This window comes from Monodon monoceros, unplaced genomic scaffold, assembly GCF_005190385.1.
Source record: "Monodon monoceros isolate NGI ecotype Baffin Bay Population unplaced genomic scaffold, NGI_Narwhal_1 Super_Scaffold_10, whole genome shotgun sequence".
Classification (NCBI taxonomy): domain Eukaryota; kingdom Metazoa; phylum Chordata; class Mammalia; order Artiodactyla; family Monodontidae; genus Monodon; species Monodon monoceros.
The window spans coordinates 49,547,727-49,573,299 of NW_021703766.1; the positions used below are offsets into that span (position 1 = coordinate 49,547,727).

A 25,573-nucleotide genomic window follows, 5' to 3' on the forward strand; every position below is an offset into this window, starting at 1 on the left:
TTTAATTAATTTATTTTTGCCTGCGTTGGGTCTTTGTTGCTGTGTGCGGGCTTTCTTTAGTTGCGGCGAGCCGGGGCTACTCTTCGTTGAGGCACGCGGGCTTCTCATTGCTGTGGCTTCTCTTGCTGCAGATCATGGGCTCTAGGCGCGCGGGCTTCAGTAGTTGTAGCACGTGGGCTCAGTAGTTGTGGCTCGCGCGGGCTCTAGAGCGCAGGCTCAGTAGTTGTGGTGCACGGGCTTAATTGCTCCGCAGCCTGTGGGATCTTCCCGGACCAGGGCTGGAACCCCTGACCCCTGCATTGGCAGGCGGATTCTCAACCACTGCGCCACCAGGGAAGCCCCCTCTGTATATTTTTTACCCCAGTTAGTTCTCCTTCCAAAACTCCTCTCCCTTCAATGCTCCTCCCCCATCCCTCCTCCGTCCCATCTTCTTTCCAGGTGAACTCCATCTGGGTGAACAACAAACTAATGATAGGAGAGTGCGGTGTGGCCAAAGATCAAGGCCATTGGGCCAGGGATGAGTCCGTTTTAATTGCTGGGGAATTAGCTTTGTAAATAACCCCGGCCCCTGCCTCCAGCCCCGCCATGCCCCTCCCCCGGGGCGTGTCCAGTTTGGGCTGGAAGCTGCTTCCCCTAGAACAGTTCATCGCTGGGAAGGCGTGGAGGACCCCTCTCCGAAGACAGGAGAAGAGCATCACGAGGCAGCCAGGGCGGGAGCACGAGGCCTCAGAGGACACTGATGCGCTCGGCCAGCCCCTGCATCTCGTGGTCCCGGGGTGGGAGGCTCCCGCCGAGCTCCCCGTCGGCTGGCAGCCCCGGCCCGGGCAGCGGGTGCTCCGCCACGAACTGCTCCCAGCGCGCATCATCACTCTCGTGTGTGATGTACCGCTCGCCCATCTTCCCCTCCAGCTCTCGGAGGTCCAGCCACGTCTGGTACTCCTGGGCGGAGGAGAACAGGGGTTAGTTTGGGTGCTGCACCAAGGGCAGGCAATAGCGGCCAGAGCTTCGCCCCCATATGATCCGCCCTGCCAGTGAGAAGCCGGGTACGAGGGAAGGTGAAGGCACACCCTTCACAACCTACCCAGCCAATTAGCTCCACCCCCTTCTACAGCCCAGCCAATGGGAGGCTCAGCCACGTTCCACGTCCATGAAAAACGTACCTACCTCCTTCACTACCTTAGCAGCCAGTAAGAGATACGGCTCCACCCCTTCCTCTAACCCAGCCAATGGGCCAGCCCCTCCCACTTCGCTCTCAGCCCCGCCCCTGCATCACCTGTAACCAGGGGTGGCTGAGAGACTTGTCCACGCTGTAGCGCTTGCGCATCTTCACCTGCAGTAGGTTGTTGATGAGGTCGATGGCTGCACCGGAAGGAGAGAGACGGCTCAAGCCCTGCGGGGTGTGGGGCCGTCCCTCCTCCAACAGGAATCCCAGCCTACTAGCCTACCATCCGGGCCTTCCTTCTTCACTGGCATGAAAGCCTCACCTGCACTAATCACTCACCCACCCATTTCCTCATTAAATTACACATTTATCCCCACCCCTCACGAGGCACACACACCAGATCCTCCATCTCTTCTCCAAGTCTCTACCTCAGTTTCCCCATTCCTATGTCACCTTCATAAGTTTTGTCATACACAAGTACATACAGGATCTTGGCTTGCAGGATCTCAGTTCCCCGACCAGGGATTGAGCCTGGGCCACAGCAGTGAAAGCGCGGAGTCCTAACCTCTAGACCAGCAGGGAGCTCCCAAATGACTGTCTTAACTAACCTCCCTCCCACACTTCCTGTCCTCCTGAGCTTCTGGCTTCAGGACCTGCCCCTTGTTCTAACTTATCTAAGGCTTCTTGATGCACCCCAGTATCTTAGCCCTGCCCTTAGCTCACCCTCATACTTGGCTTTGCCCCAGAGCCACGGCCTCAGGACTTAATTTTCCCAGGCCCATCTTGAAGTCGGCAGGCGCATCACACTAGCAGGTCACAACGCCACAGTCCCTATATGCAGAGATCCCAAGATCTGCCTCCATCCCGGCCCCCAACCCCTGCCACCATATGCTTCTCTGAGCTCCACCTGCTCCCATGTTCCAGGTGTGACTTTGGTCTTAGGGCCGGTCAGTCCTTCTCCTGGACAGCTTCAGAAACCTTCCATGGCCCTGCCCCTCCTCTAGCCATGCCCCTAAACCAGCTCCCTCCATCACTGGATCCAACACCATGGCCCCAGGCCCATCTCCATCCCAGTCACAGACCCAATACCCAGCAAATTAGCCAAGCCCGTGTTTCTTAACCTTGCCCCATGGTCCCACCGCTTCTGCAGGACTAACCCTTTTGGGGTCATAACCCCAAAGACTCCAGGCCCCAGCCAGTGCCTTGGGAGGATCGGTTCCTTCTCTTGGCCACCCCAGCCCGTTGGCTTTCTCAGGTCTAGTCCCTCTCCTGGTCCCACCCTAGACAAGCCAAGTCTTAGCCCCCAAGGCGGCAAGGGTCTGTCTTTGCGCTGCTAGGACACTTCCTTTCCAAATCACATGACCTAGTCTAGGCCTGAGTCTAGGGACCCTGGTTCCATACACCCTCTTGAGTCCCTACCCCAACGTCCCAGGTCCTGGTGCCTCCGTTTAAAAGACGGCCCTCCCCATGCCCTTGCCCCATCACTAGGCTCCACCCTCATGACACCAGGCTGATCTTAGGGCCCAACCCTCCTGCGGCCCCGCCCATTCTTCCCACCATGCCCCCACCAGGGGGCCTCGGCCCTCTCCTCGGCCCAGGGGTCAGGTGAGTCCCACACCTCCCGCTGAGATGCAGCTCCAAGGGCAGGCTGGGTACATGAAGGCAGCGTTCTGAATCTGGTCTTTGATGTCCTCGTCCTCGTTGAAGGGAAACGTGCCACTGAGGCTGACGTACATGATCACGCCCACTGACCACATGTCCAGCGAGCGGTTGTAGCCCTGGTTGAGCAGCACCTCGGGCGCCAGGTAGGCCGGCGTGCCCACCACCGAGCGCCGGAACGACTTCTCGCCGATGATACGCGCGAAGCCGAAGTCACACAGCTTCACCTGCGGAGGCGAAGGGTAGAGGGTCTGAGGGTGTGTGGAGGTCGTGCTTCCCGCCCCTCCGCAAGTGTACCCCACCACGGTATTCCAGACAAGCTCGAACGCTGGTTCGAATCCAGGTTCCTCTGTTCACTAGCTGGGTGACCCTGGGCAAGTGACTTCCTCTCTCTGTGCCTCAGTTTCCTCATCTGTACGAGGAGGAGGAGGACGAGGGGGAGCGTACCAACGCCTGTATCAGAGGGCGGCCGCGAGGATTCCCTGAGTTGATCCATCTAAAGCTCACAGGACAATAAATGCCCGGCATGCAGTGAGGGGTCCATAAAGGCTCCCTGCCACTTGACCTCTGTCACATCGAGCAGGTCTCAACCTCCTCGTGCCTCTGCTTCCTCTTTTGCACAGCGGAGATGCTAACAGTTCCTACTTAAAGGGTAGGGTGTATGAATTGAAATATATGGAAGATGTCAGGAGCAGCGGCAGGCATAGAGCGATCCTCGGTGATCTCAGCGGAGGGACCTAACTTCTCCTAGCACGGGTTTGCTCTTCTGGCTTGGGAATGTTAACGGCAGCTGCCGCTCAGGCTTCCCTGGGGATTAAGTGGGACCGAACATGTAAATCTCTGACGATGGTATCCAGACGGTAACAGGTGAGAACTTACCTTGCCCTTGTTGGGGGCAGTCTAGGGTCATGGACAGGCTTTAGAGTCAGCAATATCTGGGTTCAAGGCCCTGTCTGCTGCTTACCAGTCCATGGGCAGCTGCTACCTCTATTCACATACTGTCCCTCCCCTACACAAAACCCTTCTCTGGCTGACTATTGCCCTGAGCCTCTGTTGCCTTCAAAAACAGCCACACCCCAACCCCTGACCCAAATCTCAATGTGACAGCCAAACCACCCTTTCCTAAGATCCTTTGCCCTTTTGACAGACCTTATAATCTTTTCCTTTTCTAAGATCCACCCTTTTCTACCTATCTTACAATGGAATATTATATGGCCATAAAAAGAAGTGAAGTACTGACACATGCTACAACATAAATGAACCCTGAAAACATTAACTAAGTGAAAGAAGCCAGTCACAAAGACCACATATTACATTATTGTATATTCCATATATTTAATTCCATTTATATGCAATGCTCAGAACAGACAAATCCATGGAAAGCAGATTAGTGGTTGTGGGTTGGGGGGATGATGGGACTGGAGGATGTTGGCTAAGAGGTATGAGGTTTCTTTTGTGGTGGTGAAAATATTCCAAAATTGATCGTGGTGATGGTTGCACAGCTCTGAATACATTAAAAGCCACTGAATTGTATACTTTAAATCGCTGAATTGTATAGTATATGCATTATTTCTCAATAAAGCTGTTAAAAAACCAAAAGTACAGATCTTTCCACCACAGGGCCTTTGCACAGGCTGTTCCAGCTGCCTAGAACACTTGTCCCCCCAGAAAACTACTCCTTCTTCAGATAGGTTTTCTCTGACTCTCCACTGGGCTATACAGTTACGTGAGCTCATAGAACTGTGTCACGGAACTCATCACAGATATAATTACATTTTTGGGACAATGTGATCAACATTTGCTCTTCCCTCTATGATCTTTGCTGTCCAATATGGTGGCCACTGGCCACATGTGGCTGCTGAGCACATGAATGTGGCAAGTGCAACTGAGGAACTACTTTCTATTTAATTTTAATTAATTTATATTTAAAAAGGGATCCTAGGGACTTCCCTGGCAGTCCAGTGGTCAAGAATCCGCACTTCCACTGCAGGGGGCATGGGTCTGATCCCTGGCTGGGGAACTAAGATCCCACGTGCCGTGCGGTACGGTCAAAAATAAAAAATAAAATAAAAATAAAAAGGGATTCTAGATTTTGTTATTGGAAAACTTTTAAATATGCTTGGAACAACTTGGGTGTGTCAATCTACTTTCCCAACGGTTAATTTTATGAAATCTAAGTACAAAACTGAGTATTTCTGATAGAAATTTAATATCTGAATTGAGATGTGCTGTAAGTGTAAAATACACACCGGATTTGGAACACAGTATGAAAAGAAAGAATATTTCATTAATAATGTTTATGCTGGGACTTCCCTGGTGGTCCAGTGGCTAAGACTCCATGCACCCAGTGCAGGGGGCGTAGGTTCGATCCCTGGTCAGGGAACTAGATCCCACATGCTGCAGCAGAGAGTTCACATGCCGCAACTAAAGACACTGCATGTTGCAACTAAGATCCGGCGCAGCCAAACAAACCAATAAATAAATATACTTTTTTTAATTAAAAAAAACTCAATAATGTTTATACTGATTGCAAGTTGAAATTGTCATATTTAGATATACTAAATAATTATTAAAGTTAATTTCACCAGTTTCTTTTCACTGTTTAAAATGTGCCTACTAGAAAATGTAAAATTACACATATGGTTCACATTATATTTCTAGCGGATATTACTGCTCGAAGTTAGAGTTTCTCATTCACTGCACTGTTGACATGAGGGAAAGATAATCCTTTGTTATGGGGCTGTCCTGTGCGCTGTAGGGTGTTCAGATGCCCGTAGCAACTGCCCCCGCCCAAACAGCTGTGACAACCAAAAATGTCTCCAACATTGTCAAATGTCCCCCGGGGGGCAAAATCACCCCCCCCCCCCCCCCCCGCTGTAAACCAGTGAGCATAGAGACGGGGATGTCTCTACTTACCACAGTTCCTAATGCCCCAGCATGGAGCCTGGCACAAAGCAGGCACACAGTAATTTTTAGCTGGTGACCAAAATGAACTTTTAAAATGAAATGAAATAATCACAAAACATAGATAATAAAGCAAAAACTTCACAGGGATGTGGAAGGGCTAAATGAGAACCTGTAACTAAAGGCCCATAAACACAGTAGGCACACAATCAACTGTAGCTGTTACAATCATCACTCTTGCTTAATCTGGTTCTGCCCCAAGGGGGTTCTCATCGACTAGTCGGAGGCTCATCAAAACTGTTTTCCTAAGAGACCCACAGAAGACATTACCAGTGGCCCCCCTCTGATATCTGTTCTCTGCTTCTCCCCTTCATAAAAATCCTGAATTTTTAATGAGCCACATGGTCACCCAGAATGAAAACTACATTTCCCAGTTCCCTTTGCAGCCAGCCATGACCACGTGATAAAGTTCCAGTCAATGGGATGTGAGAAGTGCCCCATGCAACTTCAAAGTATTGCCTTAGGGAAGGTAAAGGGTGTATCCATTTCTTCTACCCCGTTTCTTTCCTCCCTTCCTCCCACCCCCATTATCTTTTTACAATTGGGGGCGCGGCAGCAGCACATCATGGACCATGAAGACCAGGCAACATCATAGAGAGGCCAGAACAAGACAGCAGGAGCTGTGGTCCCAACACCATGGAACTGCTTTTTCACCCTCAAAATGCTTATGCTGGACCCTACACGAGCGAGAGACAAGCCTCTATCTCATTTAGGCCATTATCTTGGGTCTCTGTGTCTGATTAATTATCTTGATTAATACAATCCCCACCCACCACCAGTGCTGGATGGACTTCCCCAAATCAGGAGGAGACATATCTGACCTGAGGAAATGGGTCGGCTGACGCCAGCAACACATTTTCCGGTTTCAAGTCACAGTGGACGATATTCTTGAAGTGAAGGTGTCTCAAAGCCACCAGGATCTGAGGGGAGGCAATGGAGCCAGTAAGAAAGTTAGAAAGGTCCCTGCCCCAAGATTCTGCCCTCAGCAGCCAGCCCTCCACACCCCATCCATGCCCCACTCTGTACCCCTAAAGATGCCCCCCAGCACTAGGGGAGGCACTGGAGCACCAACAAAGAATTTCAAAACTCCAGAACCATTTCCATCAGAGACAGGAGTTGGACATACAATTCTAGGAAGGCTGAACTGGAGCAGAGATTTGGGAAGCTCCTGAGACACTTTGGCATGTGGATCATGATGAAAAAGTGCTATGAATAAAGCAGTGGCTTTCAAGGAGGTACTATTGTGTGATTCCATTTTTTAAAAAATATTTTTCAGCCATTAAAAAAATGGAAACAATACAAACAATACCAACATGACATGTTATAAATTAAACGTAACACCTTTAAGAGGTGGGGGGATTGTAGAGCCAGCCTACTAAGGTAGCAAACCTGGCTCCACACTTACTAGCCTGTTGCCTAGGGCAAGTCTCTTAACCTCTCCGGGTCTCAGTTTTCTCACCTGTAAAATGGGAGTAATAGCAGTACCCATCCTCATGGGTTGCTGTGAGCTTTAAGTGAGTTGAGGCATATAGAGTGCTTAGGGCAGTGTCTGGCAGAGAGCAAGCACTCCATGTGAGCTATTATTATTGTTGCTGTTTTTAGTTATTATTCTTGTGGTGGTCTGTTAGCAGACATATTCCTGTGAGTGTTTCAAATAAAACTTTTCCTGCTGCATCTATTAATTCAAGAGTATTCTATGATGGCAAGGTGAGCTGACTTAAAAAAAAACAAAACCAAAAAACTGTTACCATCAATCTGTGGGAGCCATGATTTTCCTTGATTCTAGGTAACCCAAACAAAATGCCAAATACACCGGAAGTACAGAGTGATATAAGCATGAAGTTGTAATCTATATCTTAGAACTGAAGTATTTGTACTTTCTCATTGTTTTTGCTGGATGATTTTCGAGAAGGAAATGCTATTTGAAAGCTACTGCTGAGGTCCAAGCTCCTCATTCTACAGACAGGGAGACTGAGATCCAAAGACGTATATGGACATTCTCTTCTACAGATCTTCAGTTTTTTAATTTTTCCAACCCCTAGTAAATGTGGTGAACAGAAAGGGCAGATTGGAAGCTAGACAGACCCAGGTTCAAACCTTGGCCAGATTGCTACCTAGCGATGTGACCTTGTAGCTGTGTGACCCTGGGCAAGACCTAGGAACCTCCCTCCACCTCAGTTTCCTCATCTGTAAGATGTGGATTATAGTAATACCTACCTCAAATGTGGTTGTGAAGCCTATAAGTTCATGAGGTATAGGGCTTAGCACAGGACTTGGGGTGGGGCAGGCAAGAGGCAAAAAGCAGAAATCTGCAAAGGGAAAGAGAAAGAGAGAGAAGAGCACAGGCAAAAAGAGAGGAAGAGATGAAAGACCAGAAAGAGAAACTGCCTCAGTTGCTGAAGGCAGGCCGTTTCCTCTCCCCACCTGAAGTCTGGATGAGCCTGCCTCAGTGGGTTTCTAACCCCACCCTGCAAGTCAGCCTGACAAAGGCACACAGCTTGGGAGAACAAGGGTGCTGGGCCTGGAGAAAGGAAGCCAGCACAGGGGACTTTGCAACCAACAGAGAACATGTCCCAGAATCAGGTGTGGAACCAGCCAGGTGGGAAGATCCTTCTAGGAAGGCTGTGAAACCCAGAAAATGAAAGTAAACCATGAACAAAATAAAGAGGAAAAGAAATACTGGGATTAGAGATGGGTACAACACAAGCAGCAAAGATCCAGGGTCCTTCATATACAAAGAGCTCTTACAATTCAATAAGAATAATCCAATTGAAAAATGGGCAAAGAGTGCATAAAGCACAGGCCAATAAACATGTGAACATATGCTCAACTTCACCCATAATTTTTAAACCAGCAAATGAAGCCACATGTAGTATTATTTTTCCACCTTTAAAACTGGGGATTGGGCTTCCCTGGTGGCACAGTGGTTATGAGTCTGCCTGCCAATGCAGGGGACATGGGTTCGAGCCCCGATCCAGGATGATCCCACATGCCGCAGAGCAACTAAGCCAGTGCACCACAACTACTGGGCCTGCACTCTAGAGCCCACGAGCCACAACTACTGAGCTCACGTGCCACAACAACTGACGCCTGCATACCTAGAGCCCGTGCTCAGCAACAAGAGAAGCCACTGCAATGATAAGCCCACGTACCGCCAGGAAGAGTAGCCCCCACTCGCCACAACTAGAGAAAGCCCACCCGCGGCAATGAAGACCCAATGCAGCCAAAAATAAATAAATAACATTAAAAAAAAAAAAAAGACTGGTGATTATATTGGGAATTCCCTGGCTGTCCAGTGGTTAGGACTAGGTGTTTTTACTGCTGTGGCCTGGGTTCAATCCCTGGTTGGGGAACTAAGATCCTGCAAGCCATGCAGCATGGCAAACAAACAAACAAAAAGCCTGGTGATTATATTATCCAGAGTTAGTCAGGAGTGAGAAAATAGACACCCTCAAACTTTGTTGGTGAGAACAAAGATTGAAGGAGGTTTTAGAGGACTTCCCTGGTGGCACAGTGGTTAAGAATCTGCCTGCCAATGCAGGGGACGTGGGTTCGATCCCTGGTCCAGGAAGATCCTCTATGCCACGGTGCAACTAAGCCCATTCGCCACAACTACTGAAGCCCGTGCGCCTAGAGCCAGAGCTCCGCAACAAGAGAAGCCACCGCAATGAGAAGCCTGCGCGCAGCAATGAAGACCCAACGCAGCCAAAAATAAATAAATTTATTTAAAAAAAAAGAAAGAGGTTTTAGAGAATAACCAGGCAACATCTTTTTTAAAAATTTAAAGCACACTTCCCTGGGCTCGGGAGTCTACTCTTCGAAATGTATTCTATTGAAATTCTGCCACCAGAACCTGTCGATGTTTGTAGACAAATGTTCACAGGATGTTGTTTGCAGTAGTGGAATAGTGAAAACAACTACATGCTCAGCAACTGGGGAATTTGGTGATATCCGTCATGGGGCGCAATTAAGAAAAAGAGGCAGTTCTGCTAACTACACACTGAAATAGAACAGTCTTCCAGAAGCACTGTTAAAGTGAAAGTAAGAAGCAGAACAACGTAGCGTTATATATGTGAAATCAATTAAAATGCATGCACTTGTGCACGTGCACACACACACAAATAACACAAATTAGTTTGACTTTACTCAGTAAAAGCACAGCTCCCAGGTTTAAATCCCACCAGCTGTGTGACCCTGGGCAAGTTACTTATAAGGTCCCTGAGCCTCAGTAAAATGGGAGTAATAATAACCACTACCACATAGGTTGCTATGAAGATTAAATGAACTAAAACAGTGCCTGGCATAGAGTAAGTGCTCAATAAAGTTTAGTGACCACATTATTTATCATCCTCATTATCAGCATCCCCCCTCCCAGCCCCGCCCACTCTGGGGGATCACTGTCCAGGGCTGGGGCTATTTGGGTCACCGCTGTGTCCTCACACTGCCCAGTAAGGCCAGGCACAGTGGTTCAGGCAGTGTTTGTTGAACCATTTAATAAATGAATGAATGAATGAGCTCCTCAGAGAAAGGCCTCTCTCCCCTTCCTTGTTTCTTCATGAATAAAGTCAGGCCCAGTGAACCTGACTCATTATATAAAGTAATAAAAAATATAAAATGATAATCATTTATTATTTTTCTATAATAATAGTTATTATTACTACTCTATTATTTTCTACTTATTATCCTATTATGTTTCTATTGTTATTACTCTATTATTATTCTATTAACTGTTCTATTATAATCTATTATAATTTAAAAAGTATCACTCTATTACTTTTTCTATGATTGTTATTATTACTCTATTATTACGTTTTCTATTACTCGCTATTATGACTCCCACCCAAGGTCTGCCTGCCCTTCGGGGGCACACGGCACATGCGCGTCTTGCAGGGCAGGTGGGGAGCCTGGGCGGGAAGGCTGGCGTTGGGCGGGGCAGTGGGCGGGGCAGGCGCACCTGGGTGATGAGGAACTTGGTGAGGCGCTCAGGCAGCCGGCCCTTCTCGCTGGAGAGGATCATCTCCAGCATGTCCCCGTGCAGCTTCTCCATCACCACAAATACCTTCTCCGGGGTCTCGAACATACACTCCAGGTTGACAATCCCCGGGTGCCGCAGACTCTAGGGTGGGTGGGGTGGGTGGGGTGGGAGGGGGGGCGGGGGTCAGAACCCAGGTCACCCGCAAACTTGAGACCCTAGAGGGCAAGCCATAGGAGCAGGCAGGCGACAAACAAGACAGATATCCCCGGAGGGTCGGCTGTTCCTTCCCTGGGGGTGCCATTGGGGGAGGGGAAAGGGCTTCCACAGCCCCAGACAGAACCACCCCTCCAGCGCCACCAAGTGTCCAGAAGGATCTTTGCATCATGAAATTCTGGTGAAGGTCCAGGGTTGTGGGAACAAGAGAAGGGGAGCGTGGAGAAATGGGAAGGAGCTTTGTACATCTGTATCTTTTAAATCCCTGCCCTCCTTCCCTTCCCCAGCCCTTGCCTAGCTGAACCGCATCTCTCCCACCCAGGTCCCCACCCAGCCTCCTCCCTGGGGTCCAGGTTCCAGCCCCACACCTTTTCCCCCTACCCTCCAATAGCAGCCAGAGGGATCTTTCAAAAGTTCACATCTGACCCTGTCCCTTCCTTGCTCAAAATCCTTCCATGGCTCCCCAGCACCCTCAGGAGAAAGCCCATAGGGTGTGACCCCCAGCCTCACCACCCACCACCTTTCTTCACATAAACCATCTAGTAACCTTGAACTCCTTCTAGTTCCTAGAAGACTTCGTGTTCCCTCTCACCTCTGGACCTTTGCACGGGTTGGTTCCTCTGCTCAGAATACCTTCTCTACCCCTTCAGTCTCAACATGCATGGTGCCTCCGCTAGGAAGCCTTCCCTGACTATCCCCAGACTGGAGGAAGTGGCAAGGGGGCAAAGGAGGAAGTGGGAAGGGAAGGCCCTTCCTGGGTGGGGGGGGGGGCAGAGTTGGACCACAGATCTCAGGGGTCACCTGCAGAATGGCTACTTCGTTCCGGAGTTGGCTCTCCTGCTTGGTGGGGAAACGCAGTTTGTCGATGACCTTTACTGCCACGTCCCGGCCTGTCTTCCGGTGCTTTCCTGGGCAGGGGGTAGGGGAGATGGGGGATGAAGGGAGCAGGACCTTCCAGTCCTGGCAAGAGGAAGGCCCCACCAGAGGGACACAGCCGGAATTGGGCAGAGGTGGATGAAAGGCCATCATGGGGGCTCTGAGGGGTTCCCAGGAGAGATGCGAGGGGTGGGGGGCCCTGGGAATAAAGGTGGAAAGTAAAGACAGAGCTCCGAGGAGGGGAATCTATAACATGGGAAACTAGATATATAACCAATCAGAATCTAGCATCTAGCTCTGTGGCCAATCAGTATAGAATTTACCTTCCCTATTAATAACGGGAGAAAAGTCATTGGCCTTTCCCAGTGAGAAAAGGCGAGCCTGCAACCATCTGCCCCCAGGATCTAGGTTTCTAATCAGCTAGAAAAAGTGGTGAGCATGCAGGCAATCACAGGGAAGGTCTGGGCTCAAGACCCCTTTCTGGGTCAGCTCTTGAGGCATCCTTACCGCCATAGACCACTCCAAACTGGCCCGAGCCCAGCACCTCATCCGGGAAGATCTGGTAGACAGTGGCAATGTCCTGCAGGGTGGGGACAGGGAGGGTCAGGGGTGCAAATGGAGATGGGGAGGTCAAGGAGACTAGGAGGGTGGGAGAGCTTGGAGGCTGTTTGGGAGTGGGAGGGGGAACACATCCTCGGGGCTGTGGGATGCGGGCAGGGTCTCACCACATTCTCTTGGATCTGGCTGTTAGACACAGAGATGCTCAGAGAAGCTTGTCCTGGGGAGAGGGGGAGGCGGAGGTGAGGGGACCCCAGGCTCAAGATCACGTTCACCCATAACTCCACCCTCTGGAGCCAGTAGTCAGGCTACTGACTGACTTGTCCACTAAGAACCTCAGTTTCCTCCTCTGGAAGAATGGAAACCATAAAAAGACCTCTCTCCTAGGGCCAGTGAGAGGAGGAAATGAGACAGGAGCTCAGAAAGTGAGGCCATGAATGAGTTCACAGAGCATTTCACTCTGTGATCTCAGCACCAAGCGATGATCCCATTTTACAGAGGAGGAAACTGAGGCTCAGTGGGAAACTCCAAACTGACTCCAGCATCTTCCCCTGCATTTGCCCCACTACTGATCCAACCAAGGTCAGACATTTCCAAAGTCTTGATCCTTCTGCCATTTGAACATCTGTCCCCTCCCTGAGGAACATCTGGCCCTCGCCCCTCAGCCTCCTCCCTGGTCTCCCTGCCCTGTTCTGCCCTCTCCTATTCTCCCTCCATAAGGAAGCCAGAGGGATCTTGCTGAAGCACAAACCTGACTCCATCCTTCGCCTGCTCAAAACCCTGCCATGGCCCCCCAGTGCCCTGAGGAGGAAGGCCGAGGCCCTTAAAACAAGCAGAGTTTGTGTGTATTCCCGACATGCTGGCCTCCTTGCTGGGCCTCCAATACAGCAAGTTCTCTCCTATCTCTGGGCCTTTGCATTTGCTGTTTCCTCTGCCAGGAATGGTCTTTCCCTCATTGTGGACTTAGTTAAATCCTCCTCATCTCTCAGGTCTCAGCTCAAATGTTACTCCTGGGGCCATGTCAGATTCCTTTAGCACATGTTCTACGTCCCACTTGTCTTTCATCCAGGATGACTTGATGAATGTCTGTTACTCACCCTCGACTATGAGCTCCATAAGGCGGGAACCTGGGACTCCCTGATCATCCTTTGCCTCTGTGTGAAAGGATCTCCCACTTCCTTTCCCTTCATTTCACCCCTCTTCAACTTCCAGGTCTTAGCTCAGATGTTGCCTCCTTCAGGAAGCCCTCCGGGACACCCAGGCTGGGTTAGTCACCCCCTCTGAGCTCCCACAGCCCTCTGGCTCCCCTATCCCAGCCCTGCCCACTCTGAGTCATCACTGTCTGGGAACAGGTCTGTCTTCCCTACTGGACCAGGAAGGCAGGTCCTGAGCTGTCTTGGTCATAGCGGTGCCCCCAGCATTATCCAGCACAGGCCAGGCACGAAGGAGCATGAATCAAAAAGTCTGAACTCACAGTTTGGCGGAGTCGGCACCCCTGGGAAAAGACTCAGAAAGGGAAAGTAACGTGCCCAAGGCTGTGCGTTAGGTCTAGGGCTTAATGATTTAGACCCAGGCCTGCTGAATCCAGAAGCCACATTCTCCACTCTGACATTCCCTGGCTCTTCCCTTCTCCAGGATCCCACCCAAGCCCTCCAAGACCCATCCTCCCAGGGACCCAGGGTGGGGGACTTACTGTGGGGCGCATGGCCTGGGGCACTGGGTGCATCCTGGAGGATGACAGGCATCAGGGCCTGGCGGATGGCTGTTTCCCAGCCCCGGGCAGTCTCGGCCCCCTGCCCGCTGGGGCCCCCTGGGGCCCCGCCAGGGGTTTCGCCCACAAAGTAGGTGGTGTTGGCAGTGACAATCTCGAAGCAGTGTGGGTTGGTGCCTGGTGGCACAAGGCTGAAGTTCTGGGCAGGCTCCACGGCGAGGATTTCAGACAGTGGAATTTCCTGGCAGGACACAGAGCCAGCACCCGTGAGGGCTCCAGGCTGACCCTGGGGCTCTCCACTTACTCAGATGAGCACACAGAACCCAGTGTCATTGCAGAAGGGGCTGGTTTGCATGGAGGGGTCAGGAAAGGCCTCCTGGTGGAAGTTACATTGAAGCAGAGATCGGAAAGGTAAGAAGAGGCCAGCTGGTGGAGGAGTGGGTGGAGCATGTGCAAAGGCCCTGAGGTAGAAAAGGCTTGTGTTCAAGAAACATGTCGTATCCCCATTACATGGATGGTGCCTGGCACACAGTAGGCATGCCATGTTTGATGAACTAATAAAGGATAAAAATAAAATAAATAAATAAATAAATAAATGAAATCAGGCTAGGGCCAGGCCTCATGGGCCTCATGGGCCACAGGGAGGAGCCTGAGCTTTGTCTCCAGGGCCTTGGGGAGCCACAGAAGGGTTTAGTGCAAGGTGGGGAGTAGTTCTCTCTGGCTGTGTGTGGAGGGTGGATGGGAGAGGATGGGACTGACATAGGAGACCAGGAAGGAGGCAGAGGGGACCCTGGGAGGAGAGAGGGTGCAGTGTCTATGGGGAGGAAAAAGAGTGTGCTTTGAAAAGTGTTGAAAGACAAAGGAAGGGAGGAAGAAAAGAAGGAAAGAGTGAGAAAGAGAGACAGACTTATGTAGCCAATAAAACCAGGAGACAGAGACGTTGTGGTGGGGATGGTATTTTAGATAAAGTGACTTGAGGAAGACGGGAAGGATAAGAAGGAAGCAGCCATGGGAAGGGTAAGGAAGATGCTCCAGAGCAGGTAAACAGCGAGGTGTCTGGGTTTTATTCCAAGGGCAGTGGGAGCCATTGGAAGCTTGTGATGGTTTTAATGGACTCCTCTGGCTGCTGCGTGGGAAAAGACTGAGGACAAGGGCAGAAGAAGGACCGTGGAGGAGACTGGCTGGAATGCAGCACAGGCATGGGAGGCACACAATGAATGAACACAAAGAAAGAATTCAATAAATTAATTATAAAGCTATAATGATAACACACTTATAGTTACTGGGAGTTTAACGGAGCTTAACACACGCCTGGCCCTAAACTAATTGCTCCACCTAGATTATCTCTTTGAATTCTGGCATCAGCCCTGAGGCGAGGACTATTCTTTGAGGGCTTTTACAGGTGAGACACGTGGGGCGCAGAGAGGTGAGGTAACTTGCTTGGATCCCCCAGCTGGAAAGTGATGGAGCTGAGATCAAACACGGGGAAGGGCATCCAGGTGGGCGACACTTGCTGATGGGATGGAAGCGGGCAAGCAGGGGTGGGCAGAGAGTGTGATTCGCAGGTGCTTGCCTGAAGCAACTGGGAGAGGAGGGGAGAAGATAGTGGACAAAGAGGAGAGGTCTGGGGGATCTGGGAGCCAGAAGGCCCACCTTGTAGTATCTGTTGGTCGTGTTGTTCTGGAAGAGCGTGATGCACTTGCAATCCAGGCGCCAATAGTGCCGCTTCCTCTGTTGGGAGAGGTGCTTGAGAGACTGAGGTTGTCTGCCCCACATGCTGCTAGGGCTCTGACTCTAATCCCAGCCAACCCCCGCCCCTAATTCTAGCCCCGCCCCGCCCCTGACCTTGCCTTAGTCCCGCCCCTCCCCTAAATCCTGTCCCTCCCCCTTCATCCCTATAGCCACCCCTCTAATTCTATCTCAGCCTTCAGCATGACCCCGCCCACTCCAAACCCCAACCGGCTCCGCCCCCTCAAATCCCCGCTCTCCCCAACTCTAGCCCCACCCACCTGACCCCGCCCAACCCACTCACCAGCGTGTCCTTGTTGCTGTAATGAACCACCCAACCCTCACGTAGCGTCGTGCTGGATTTCCGTGTTGTGTGTCGCACTGACTGCACCACCCTCATTAGGGGGATGTACCCCAGGGAACTGAGGGTGGGGGAGAGGAAGGGATGAGAGGTTACAAGCAGAAAATAGCAGTAGTGCCTGGGGCCGCAGCGGGTGGTGGTAGGGGCCTGTTCGGGGCCGGGGGTGGGGGGGTGGGGGGGTGCATCTCTGGGCAGCCAGGGGGTTTTTTGGCCACACTTTTTTCCTTTGTGGTTTCCAGATTTCCCATAATGAGGAAGGGGACTCTTGAGAAGCCCACATTAAGAGGCTGCTTTCCGAAGCCAGGCTGCCTGGCAAATTACCTAACCACTTCGTGCCTCAGTTTCTCCACCCAAAGGGGTTGCTGTGAGAAGTGAAGCCTTTCTTAGGAGTTTAGCATAGTACTTGGCACACAGTGGGCCTCCAATAAGTGCTAATTAGTACTGAGCCCATTGATTGTGGAGCCAGCTGTGTGACATTGGGCAAGTGACTCAACCTCTCTGTGCCTCATTTCTCTCATCTGTGCACGTGCTATTATGACAGTGAGGAAATGAAGGCTGAGAGAAATTGACTTGCCCAACTTCAGGACCAACATCCTCTTGATCCCTGCGCTAGACCTGGACTTGAGAGGCCTTGGCCACTTCTCTTTGCCTCTCTGAGACTCGGTTTCCTCATCTGTGAAATAGGCTGCCTCTCCCAACAGCCCTCCCCTCCCAAGTCCTTCAAGGTCCAACTCTGATAGCCTATGATTCTGTTACTAAACACTCCCAGGAAAGACCTGGGAGAAAGGGATTCTGAGGTTCCAGGTGGCTAGGGCCGGGTGGCACTAGTAAGAAACTCTCAGTGACCACTGTGGCCTGAATACCCGTCCCCCCTCTGGCTTCACTTCCCCTCCTCTTATCATCACTCTCCCTGCTTCAGCCATCCCAGGTTCCTTGCTACTCCTGCAACATTCTTGATTCTACCTCAGGGCCTTTGCACTTGCTGTTCCCTCTGCTTGGTAGCCTCTTCCCCCAGATATCTTCCACACCACTCCTTCCCTCCCCTCCCTCAGATCTCTTTAAAGCTACAACATTTCCTCACAGAGGACCACTTTAACGACCCTAAGTAAGATAGCATGTCCCCATTTTCTATCCCCTCTCATTTCCTTTTTAATTTTATTTTTGATAGCAGTTATCAGTATCTTATAATAACCTATAACGGAAAAGAATCTGAAAAAGAATACATATATTATTCCCTCTCTCTCTCTCTCTCTCTATATATATATATATCTATATATATATATACTGAATCACTTTGCTGTACACTTGAAACTAACACAACACTGTAAATCAACCATACTTCAATTAAAAAATTTTTTTTCTAAAACATATGAAAAAAAGTGAAAAGGTTCAAAGGATGAGATTAAAAATAGAGAAATGGAAATGCAAATATTTTCTTCTCATACCTCCAAATGGATCATCTCTCACCCTTCCCACTTTATAGATTCAAGATTCAAATACTAGGGAGAACTCCTTTTCCATTTTCTGAGCACTTATAACCTGGCAAGCACTTTCCCTGCATGATCAAATAGAATTTGCACAATCTGTAAGGCACGTCCCCAGTCCCCAGGAGGAAACTGAGGCAGGCAGAGAAAGGACCAGCAGTTTAAGTGATGGAGCTGGGATCCATCTCTCAGCCTCCAGTGCCCTGTGCTTTTAGCCCTGCTGCTTTCCTGCCACCTCAATAAACAGTCATCCATGGAGGAAGCCAGGCCTTGTCCTAGGCACTTGGGAGGCGGATAAATATCCTTGCCCTCGAGCACTTGAACTCACATTCTAGTGAAGCTGAAGATTAATTCCATTTCTAATTTAAAATGTGTAATTAAGTAAAAGTTATTATTTTTCAGAGCTTCCATGCCAGAAGAAAGCCACTGCTTGTCAGTTCGTTGGGGATATTTTCCTTTCCCCATTTTACAGATGGGAAGACTGAGGCACCAAAAGGAGAAGGGACTTGTTTAAGGCCATACAAATCAATCTAAGGCCAAAATGGTTGAAAGAAAATGGATATTTTCCCTTCCTTTTTAAGATTTAGGGCTCTGGGATAAGAGTTAAACTAACACTGTATACCAGGTACTGTTTTACATACTTGATTTACATTAATTCATTTCATTCTCGCAACAACCTTATACGGTAGGTACTACTTTATCCCCATTTTACTGATGAGAAAACTGAGGCCCAGAGAGGTTAATCTCTTGCCTAAGGCCATACAGCAGTCTGGTTCCAGAGTCCATATTCTCACTCACTCTTTGTACTGTCACTTTGCCATATGGACTGTTTCTGGAAGGACCCACCAGAACCTAATCCCAGTGGCATCCTCTGGGCAGAGGGGCTGGGCAGCTGAGAGGCAGGGAAGTGGGAGGGGTTGACTATATACGTTTTGAGTGACTGTATTACCAGTTCCAATAAAAGAAAAACAATTTAAGTTAAAATAGGCTTCCATTAAAACTTGTTAAAAATGTAAATCAGGAAAAAAGGTTAGGTTAAAAAAATAAAGTTCGGATGCTTGAAAAAGTTCGCCTCAGGAACCTGGGAAATTTATAAGAATGGGGTGATGTCAACCCATTGTAGGGACGGAGAACGGCCTTCGCTGGAGAGGGCCCTGGGTACCTCTGGGCCTTGCCTCCCTCGCCTTCCTCCTCCTCGCTGGCATGGAGAGCATTTTCTGAGTGGGAGCCCGGGACGAAACCCGAGTCATCTGACTCATCCATGAGGGAGCTCTTGTCAGCCTCGCTGAAATCAGTGGCCTCCTCCATCGGCACATCTGGGAGGACAGGGGCATCAGAGGGACCTCCACACAGTCCTGCTGCCCTTTCCCTCTCAGCCCCCAGCCTCTTACCTCCGTTGATGAGTGCCTCCCCCAAACAGTCATTAGGGACTCGGGTGGCGCAGCGTTTGTGACAGTTGAACTTGCAATCTGGTAGGAGGACAGGGAACATGGGGTCGGGTGGGAGGGGGAAGAGAGGTCACCTCTAAGGGTTGACCCTTGACCCCTAGCCCCCAGTCTCAAAAGAGTTTGCTATTGCTTTTTGGGGCAGGAAAGCTAAATGACCCTTCCCTGGTCATCCCTCCTTTAAGCCACAGTCCCCAACTATGGAGAGGCTTGATTAAATAGAACAGGGCCAGATGAAGTGTCCGTGGCTTGATAGCCCTAGCACTCTAAGGGTCTAAAGTTCTAACAGTGTAGATATCCGTCACCCTAGATTTCTACAATTATAGAGTGTAATCGCATGTAACATTCTATGATTCTAGACTTCAGGCTTTTGAGGGCAGGGTTTCTCAACCTTTGGCACTATGAACATTTTGGGCTGGAAAATTCCTTGTTGTGGCAGGTTGTTCTGAACATCATAGGATTTTTAGCAGCATCCCTGATCTCTACCCATCTGATGCCAGTAGCACCGGCCCCATATGACAAACAAAAATGTTTCCAGACATTGCCAAACATCCCCCCTTGGGCAAAACTGTCCTTGGTTGAGAACCATTGTTTGGTTGAGAAGTTTGAAGACTCCGAGGTTCTGGGCTGCTATACATCAAAAATCCTGGAATTCTATGAAAACTTATTTTGCTAAGGTCCTTATGATTCTAGATTTCTAAGACTGCAGAGTTTGATGTCCAAGTTTCTAGAATTCTACACATCTATGCTTCTACAGTTCTAGACTGCTAAGATTCTTTGATGTCCAAGTTTCTAGAACTCTATACATCTGTGCTTCTACAGTTCTAGACTGCTAAGATTCTTTGATGTCTGAGGTTTTAAGGTTTTATGTATCTAAACTCTAGAATTCGGTGACTCTACATTTCTATGATTCTAGACTTCTAAGCCTGTAGAATCTGATAGTTCCAAAGTTCTTGGGTTCTGTACACCCAGGAATCTAGAACTTAATGTTTCTATGGTTCTTTAGCTGTAGACATCTAAGATTCTAGAATTTGATTGTTCTAATGAATTCTAGAATTGGATGGCTCTAACCTTTTTATGGATCTAGACTTCTGGTATTTCAGAATTTGATCATTCAAAGTTCTGGGATCTTAGATTTCTAGGACTCCAGAATTTGATGGTTCCAAGGCTATATGATTCTAGACTTCTAAGGCTCAAATGTTTTGCTTCTAGGTTTCTGTTCTTCTCAATTCCTATGGTTTTAATGTTCTAACATTCTGCGAATCTATAATTTGATAGTTCTAATATTTATGAGTCTAAAGTTCTATGATTCTTTTTGCTGAATCCTATGATCTAGAATTCTTGAAACTTATGTTTCTAAGGTTCTCTGATTCAAGAATTCTCAAGTTCTAAGGTTTTAGAATTCCATGCTAAGTATCATATGAATCTAGATTTCTTAGGTGCTAGGATTCCAAGTTTCTAATGACTGAGGTTCTAGGATTCCAGAATTCCAAAGGTTCTAGAACTTCAGGATTCAGGGCACTCCCTTTCCAAGGCCCTGTGCTTCTAGGGATCAGAACAGAGATTTTTGTTTCCTGCCACAAGCCCAGCTGAGATCCTAAGCCTCAGTGTGTCTGTGTGATGGGGGGTGTTCTGACTCTGTCCCTCGCCACCCCCCAACGTGGGGGGCCCCCGCTGACCTTTGCACTGCAGGCCCTGGCGAAAGAGGCCCTTGAGCAGTTTCTTGCAAGCCTGGCAGACGGTGGGCCGCGTGTAGCTGTGGATGAGGAAGGTGTGTGGCACCTTGACCTTGGACAGCAGCATCTTGTCCAGCTCGATCGGGCGACCGGTGTAGGATGAGACAGAAGATGAGGAGGACGAGGACGGGGGGCGGCGAGGGATGAGCTCGGTGGTGCTACGGCTCTATCAGATGGCAAGGTGGAAAGGGACACCTCAGCGCATCGTCCCTGCGCCTGGACCTCATCAACCCCCAACCACCACCCCTCCCCACCCCTCCCCACTCCCCCAGCTGCTCACCAGCTCATCAGCCATGCTGAGCAGGGACTCAGAGGTGCCGAGGCGCACCGAATGGCCGCTGGCCAGAGACGTGGACGATAGGCGTCGCTTGCGGGCCCCACTGCAGTTGTTGGGGATGCTGAAGGCGCAGCGTTTGTGGTAGTTCAGTCCGCAGCCTGTGTGGGGCGCCCGACGGTCAGAGACATAGCTTCCACCTGACCTGGGCACTAAAGCTCAGCTCCCACCACCACGCGCCCCTCCCCCCCCTTCGCCACCTTCTCCTTTTCTGAGGATCTGGAACACAGCAGGTCCCTCAGGATGCCTCTTCCTAGTGTAATTAACGTCAGCGGAAAACTACAAAACCCAATTCAGGCAGAACTGCTAATGGCTGAGAGCCTTCAGGAATAAAGGTTTGGGGAACTCCCTGACGGTCCAGTGGTTAAGACCCCGCGCTTTCACTGCCTAGGGCACGGGTTCAATAATCTCTGGTCGGGGAATTGAGATCCCACAAGCCACTCGGTGAGGCAAAAACAAAAAAACAAAAAAAAAAAAACAGGAATAAAGTTTTGGGCCACCCCAACAGACAAAATACATGAGCAGGTGAGGTGCTGGCTGAGGGCAAAGGGAATATGGACCAGGCAGTGGAGAAGGAAGAGAAGGAAGCCACAGCCACGTGACCAGTTGCAGCCGTGAGGACAGTCATAGTATTTCTTCCTTACTTTGTTATGAATATGCGCATACACCAAATATTTTTGTTTTCTTCCCTCTTCTACCCCCTTATCATCTAACATAAGATATTAATAATAATTAACTTTATACCGTGATATTTGTTACGGGATATCAAAGGAGAAGACGGAATATCACACAAGGACATCGTCTTATGGGGAAAGAGAGCATTTTTCAGTTGTACTCAGGATGGTTGTATCATATCATGTGGAAGTGTGACTTTGTTCTTTCTTTTCTTTTCTATTTTTAATCCTTGACCACGAAAGAGTCAGGCTCAGCTTGTCATTTCCTACTGGACTTCCTGAACGCTTCTCCATACATCTCTGGTGATTCCAAATGATTCCAGGATCTCTTTCTGGAGTAAAGAATGTTCCTCCAGCCTTTGGAAGCTTCCTTCGGACATTTTATGAAGATTGTCTTCTGGCAGCCAGCCTCTCATAGGCTTTCCTGCACAGTAATTCCTCATCATAGGCACTGTCTCAAATGCACAACGTCATGCTGCGGAGGCAAGCTTGGGGACTGCTGTTGGTGCTACAAGGAGAGTTTCAGGATGGCAAATTGCACACAGGAACCATATCCCGGTTTTGGCCTTTAATCACTCACATGCTTCACAGAATTTCAGAATCTCATCTATGGTTCCTATTATGAGTATCAAGGTAGAATCAAACTCCCGTAGGAAGGCGTCAATGGCATAGAGTACAGGCATAAAGTATTGGAACCCTATGAACTTGGACCATCATCTGTGATGCTGGGCCGATGAAGTCCATTCGGAGAGTGGCCATTAGAACTTGGTGATACCAGGGTTGCTCCATGACAACAGTTACATAAACCAAGACTTCAAGAGTTGGATATGGCATGTGGACGATGGCAATATTGATAGCAGCTTTGAATGCAGTAAATTTGTGTTTTGCAGGCCTGATACAGCTATTATCCCTAGAGTCCTTAAATAATGCCACAAGTATATTTAACTTTTTTTTTTTTCCGTGCCATGCGGCATGTGGGGATCTTAGTTCCCTGACCAGGGATTGAACCCGCACCCCCTGCAGTGGAAGCACAAAGTCTTAACCACTGGACCACCAGGGAAGTCCTCCACAAGTATATTTAGGGCTGCATGATAACAATCCTAGTCGATGCTGTGGGTCATCTGGAACACAAGGTATCAGGGACTCCGGATTTCTACAGGAGCATGATAGCCACAAAGCTGGAGATCCTTAGGCAATGGAACATCTGAGAATACGCCTCTAATAGTGGAGCACACTGAACAACAATGGAGATGCAGGTCGTCGTCATATAATGGATGGTCTTCATCTGCTGTGTGTAGAGCAGAGCCAAGACGGGTGTGCGGCCTTCCTCTGCAGGGGAGGCGTGATCTCAGCATTCCCCCTCAGAAGCATCAAAGACGGGAACAGTGAACCTGCGGATCCTGACACTTGGGCTTAACCTTGAGACATCTTGTCTCAAAGGAACACACTGTGTTCCTTTATTTTTTTAAAGTATGATTTAGGGAGATGTGTATGGGTGCCTGTTATAGACTGAATGTTTGTGTTCTCCCCAAATTCATATGTTGAAGCCCTAATCTTCAATGTGACTGTATTTGGAGATGGGGCCTTTAAGGAGGTAATTAAGGTTAAATGAGGCCATAAGGATGGGGCCCTGATCGGTGGGATTGGGGTCCTTATAAACGGAAGAGACATGAAAAATCGCTCTCTCTCCACGTGCTATGTGAGCAGAGGAGGAGATGGTGGCCATCCGCAAGCTAGGAAGAGAGCCCTCACCAGGAACCATATCTTGTCAGAACCCAGATCTTGTTTACGCCACCCAGCCCGTGATCTTTTGTTAGGACAGCCCTAGCAGACGGAAGTGCCAAGTTGCCAACAGGTGGACTCTGATAGTGAGCTTTATGTGTCACATCCCCAGTTATTCAAACGATAATCTGCGTGTTGCTGCGAAGGTATCTGGAGATGTGATTCAAGTCCACAATCAGTTGACTTTAAGTGACGGAGATCATCCTAGTTAATCTGGGTGGGCCTGTTTCAGTCAGTTGAAAGGCTTAAAGAGCCGAGCTGAGATTTCTGAGCTGGAGAGCAGCTTCATCTCCTGCCTGTTCTCCCTGACGACCCGCCCTGCGGATTTCAGAGTGGCCAGCGCCCACAATCCTGTAAGCCAATTCCTTCCAAAAATCCCTTAACATATGCCTCCCTACAGGCTCCGTTTCTCCTGTTGATCCCTGACTGATATAGGCTCCGCCCTCTTCCCCATCACCCCTGTTCTCCCCCAAAGCTCTGCCCCTTACCACTCCCTCGGAGCTCCACCTCCCAGTCCCCACCCCCAAATGGAGCCCCGCCCAGACCCCGCCCTCCACCCAAGCTCCGCCTCCTGCTCCCACCTCCAGTTCCTCCCCCAAGCCCTGCCTCTGGGCGCTCACCTCTCCCTCCGAGCCCCACCTCTTAGGCCCCACCTCCTGGCCCTGAGCTCCATCCCGGCCCCGCCCTCACGCCCACACCCTACCTCCTGGCCCCGCCTCCAGCCCCTCCGCCTCTCACCTTCACACTTGAGGCCCTGGCGCACTAGGCCGAAGAGCATCTCTCCGCAGTGGTCGCAGAAGGCAGGCGCTCGGTAGGAGTGCACCGTGAGGGCGTGCGGGCGGATCTGGAAGTCCTCGAAGGTGGCCGAAGCTGCAGGCAGCAGGGAGGGGCGGATGGTTGAGTCGGGACCAGCGGTGGCCATTTCACCCTCCGCATTCCCAGGTTTCACACAGCCCTCTCAACTGCAATGTTTGATCTTTCCTTCAATCATTTACTCGCATCCTACATTTCATTCGACCTGGGTTCAAATCCCAGCTCCACCATTGGCCAAAACACCTATGTGCCTATGCCAGGGACAGGGGAGGGGGAATGGGGAATTGTTTAATGGGCACAGATTTCCAGTTTTGCAAGATGAAAACAGTTCTGGAGGTCGGTTACACAACATTGTGAATGTAATTAACACTACTGAACACTAGACTTTGAATATGGTTAAGATGGTAATTTTATGTTGCATATATTTTATCACAATTAAAAATTTTTTAATTAAAAAAACACAGATAGGGCTTCTCTGGTGGCACAGTGGTTAAGAATCCGCCTGCCAAAAAAAAAAAAAAAAGACAAAAGACCTGAAAAAGGTTAGGGTCTGGACCATGCAGGTGTCTAGGGAAGAACACGCCCAGTATCATAATAGTATCGCCTTATAGTTCTTTTTTTTTAAATTTATTTTGATGAATGTTCCGCTTACACTTTTTTTTATTTCTATTTTTGAAAACTAATTAATTTATTTTAATTTTTGGCTGAGTTGGGTCTTCATTGCTGCACGCGGGCTTTCTCTAGTTGCGGCGAGCGGGGGCTACTCTTCGTTGCAGTGCGCGGGCTTCTCATTGCAGTGACTTCTCTTTTTGCGAAGGACGGGCTTTAGGCCCGCGGGCTCAACAGTTGTGGCTCGAGGGCTCAGTTGCTCTGCAGCATGTGGGATCTTCCCGGACCAGGGCTCGAACCCGTGTCCCCTGCTTTGGCAGGCGGATTCTTAACCACTGCACCATCAGGGAAGTCCATATGGTTCTTTTTTATGGGTTAAATGAATATACGGAAAGCTTTTTTTTTTTTTGGCCACGCGACGCGGCTTATGGGATTTTAGTTCCCCGGCCAGGGATCGAAACGGGGCCCTCAGCAGTGAGAGCATGGAGT

At 49.6% G+C, this 25,573-nt stretch overlaps 1 protein-coding gene across 3 annotated transcripts in view; it reads right to left on the reverse strand.

Moving 5' to 3' along the window:
* Window positions 1–487: 487 nt before the first annotated feature.
* Window positions 488–25,573, reverse strand: part of PRKD2 (protein kinase D2) — a 30,739-nt gene continuing 5,653 nt past the window's right edge. For 2 of the 3 annotated variants that reach the window (XM_029235472.1, XM_029235478.1), the window contains 16 exons: window positions 24,401–24,532; window positions 21,153–21,307; window positions 20,816–21,038; window positions 19,083–19,160; window positions 18,854–19,007; window positions 16,151–16,268; window positions 15,772–15,849; window positions 14,101–14,359; window positions 12,575–12,627; window positions 12,357–12,429; window positions 11,775–11,881; window positions 10,740–10,901; window positions 6,607–6,705; window positions 2,781–3,048; window positions 1,274–1,359; window positions 495–939 (listed from right to left, as the gene is read on the reverse strand). In XM_029235472.1, coding sequence (XP_029091305.1) covers window positions 727–939; window positions 1,274–1,359; window positions 2,781–3,048; window positions 6,607–6,705; window positions 10,740–10,901; window positions 11,775–11,881; window positions 12,357–12,429; window positions 12,575–12,627; window positions 14,101–14,359; window positions 15,772–15,849; window positions 16,151–16,268; window positions 18,854–19,007; window positions 19,083–19,160; window positions 20,816–21,038; window positions 21,153–21,307; window positions 24,401–24,532 — 2,258 coding nt within the window. In that variant the 3' untranslated portion in view covers window positions 495–726. Of the gene's footprint in view, window positions 940–1,273; window positions 1,360–2,780; window positions 3,049–6,606; window positions 6,706–10,739; window positions 10,902–11,774; window positions 11,882–12,356; window positions 12,430–12,574; window positions 12,628–14,100; window positions 14,360–15,771; window positions 15,850–16,150; window positions 16,269–18,853; window positions 19,008–19,082; window positions 19,161–20,815; window positions 21,039–21,152; window positions 21,308–24,400; window positions 24,533–25,573 lie in introns of all 3 variants that reach the window. The other variant, XM_029235465.1, reaches the window with a different exon arrangement.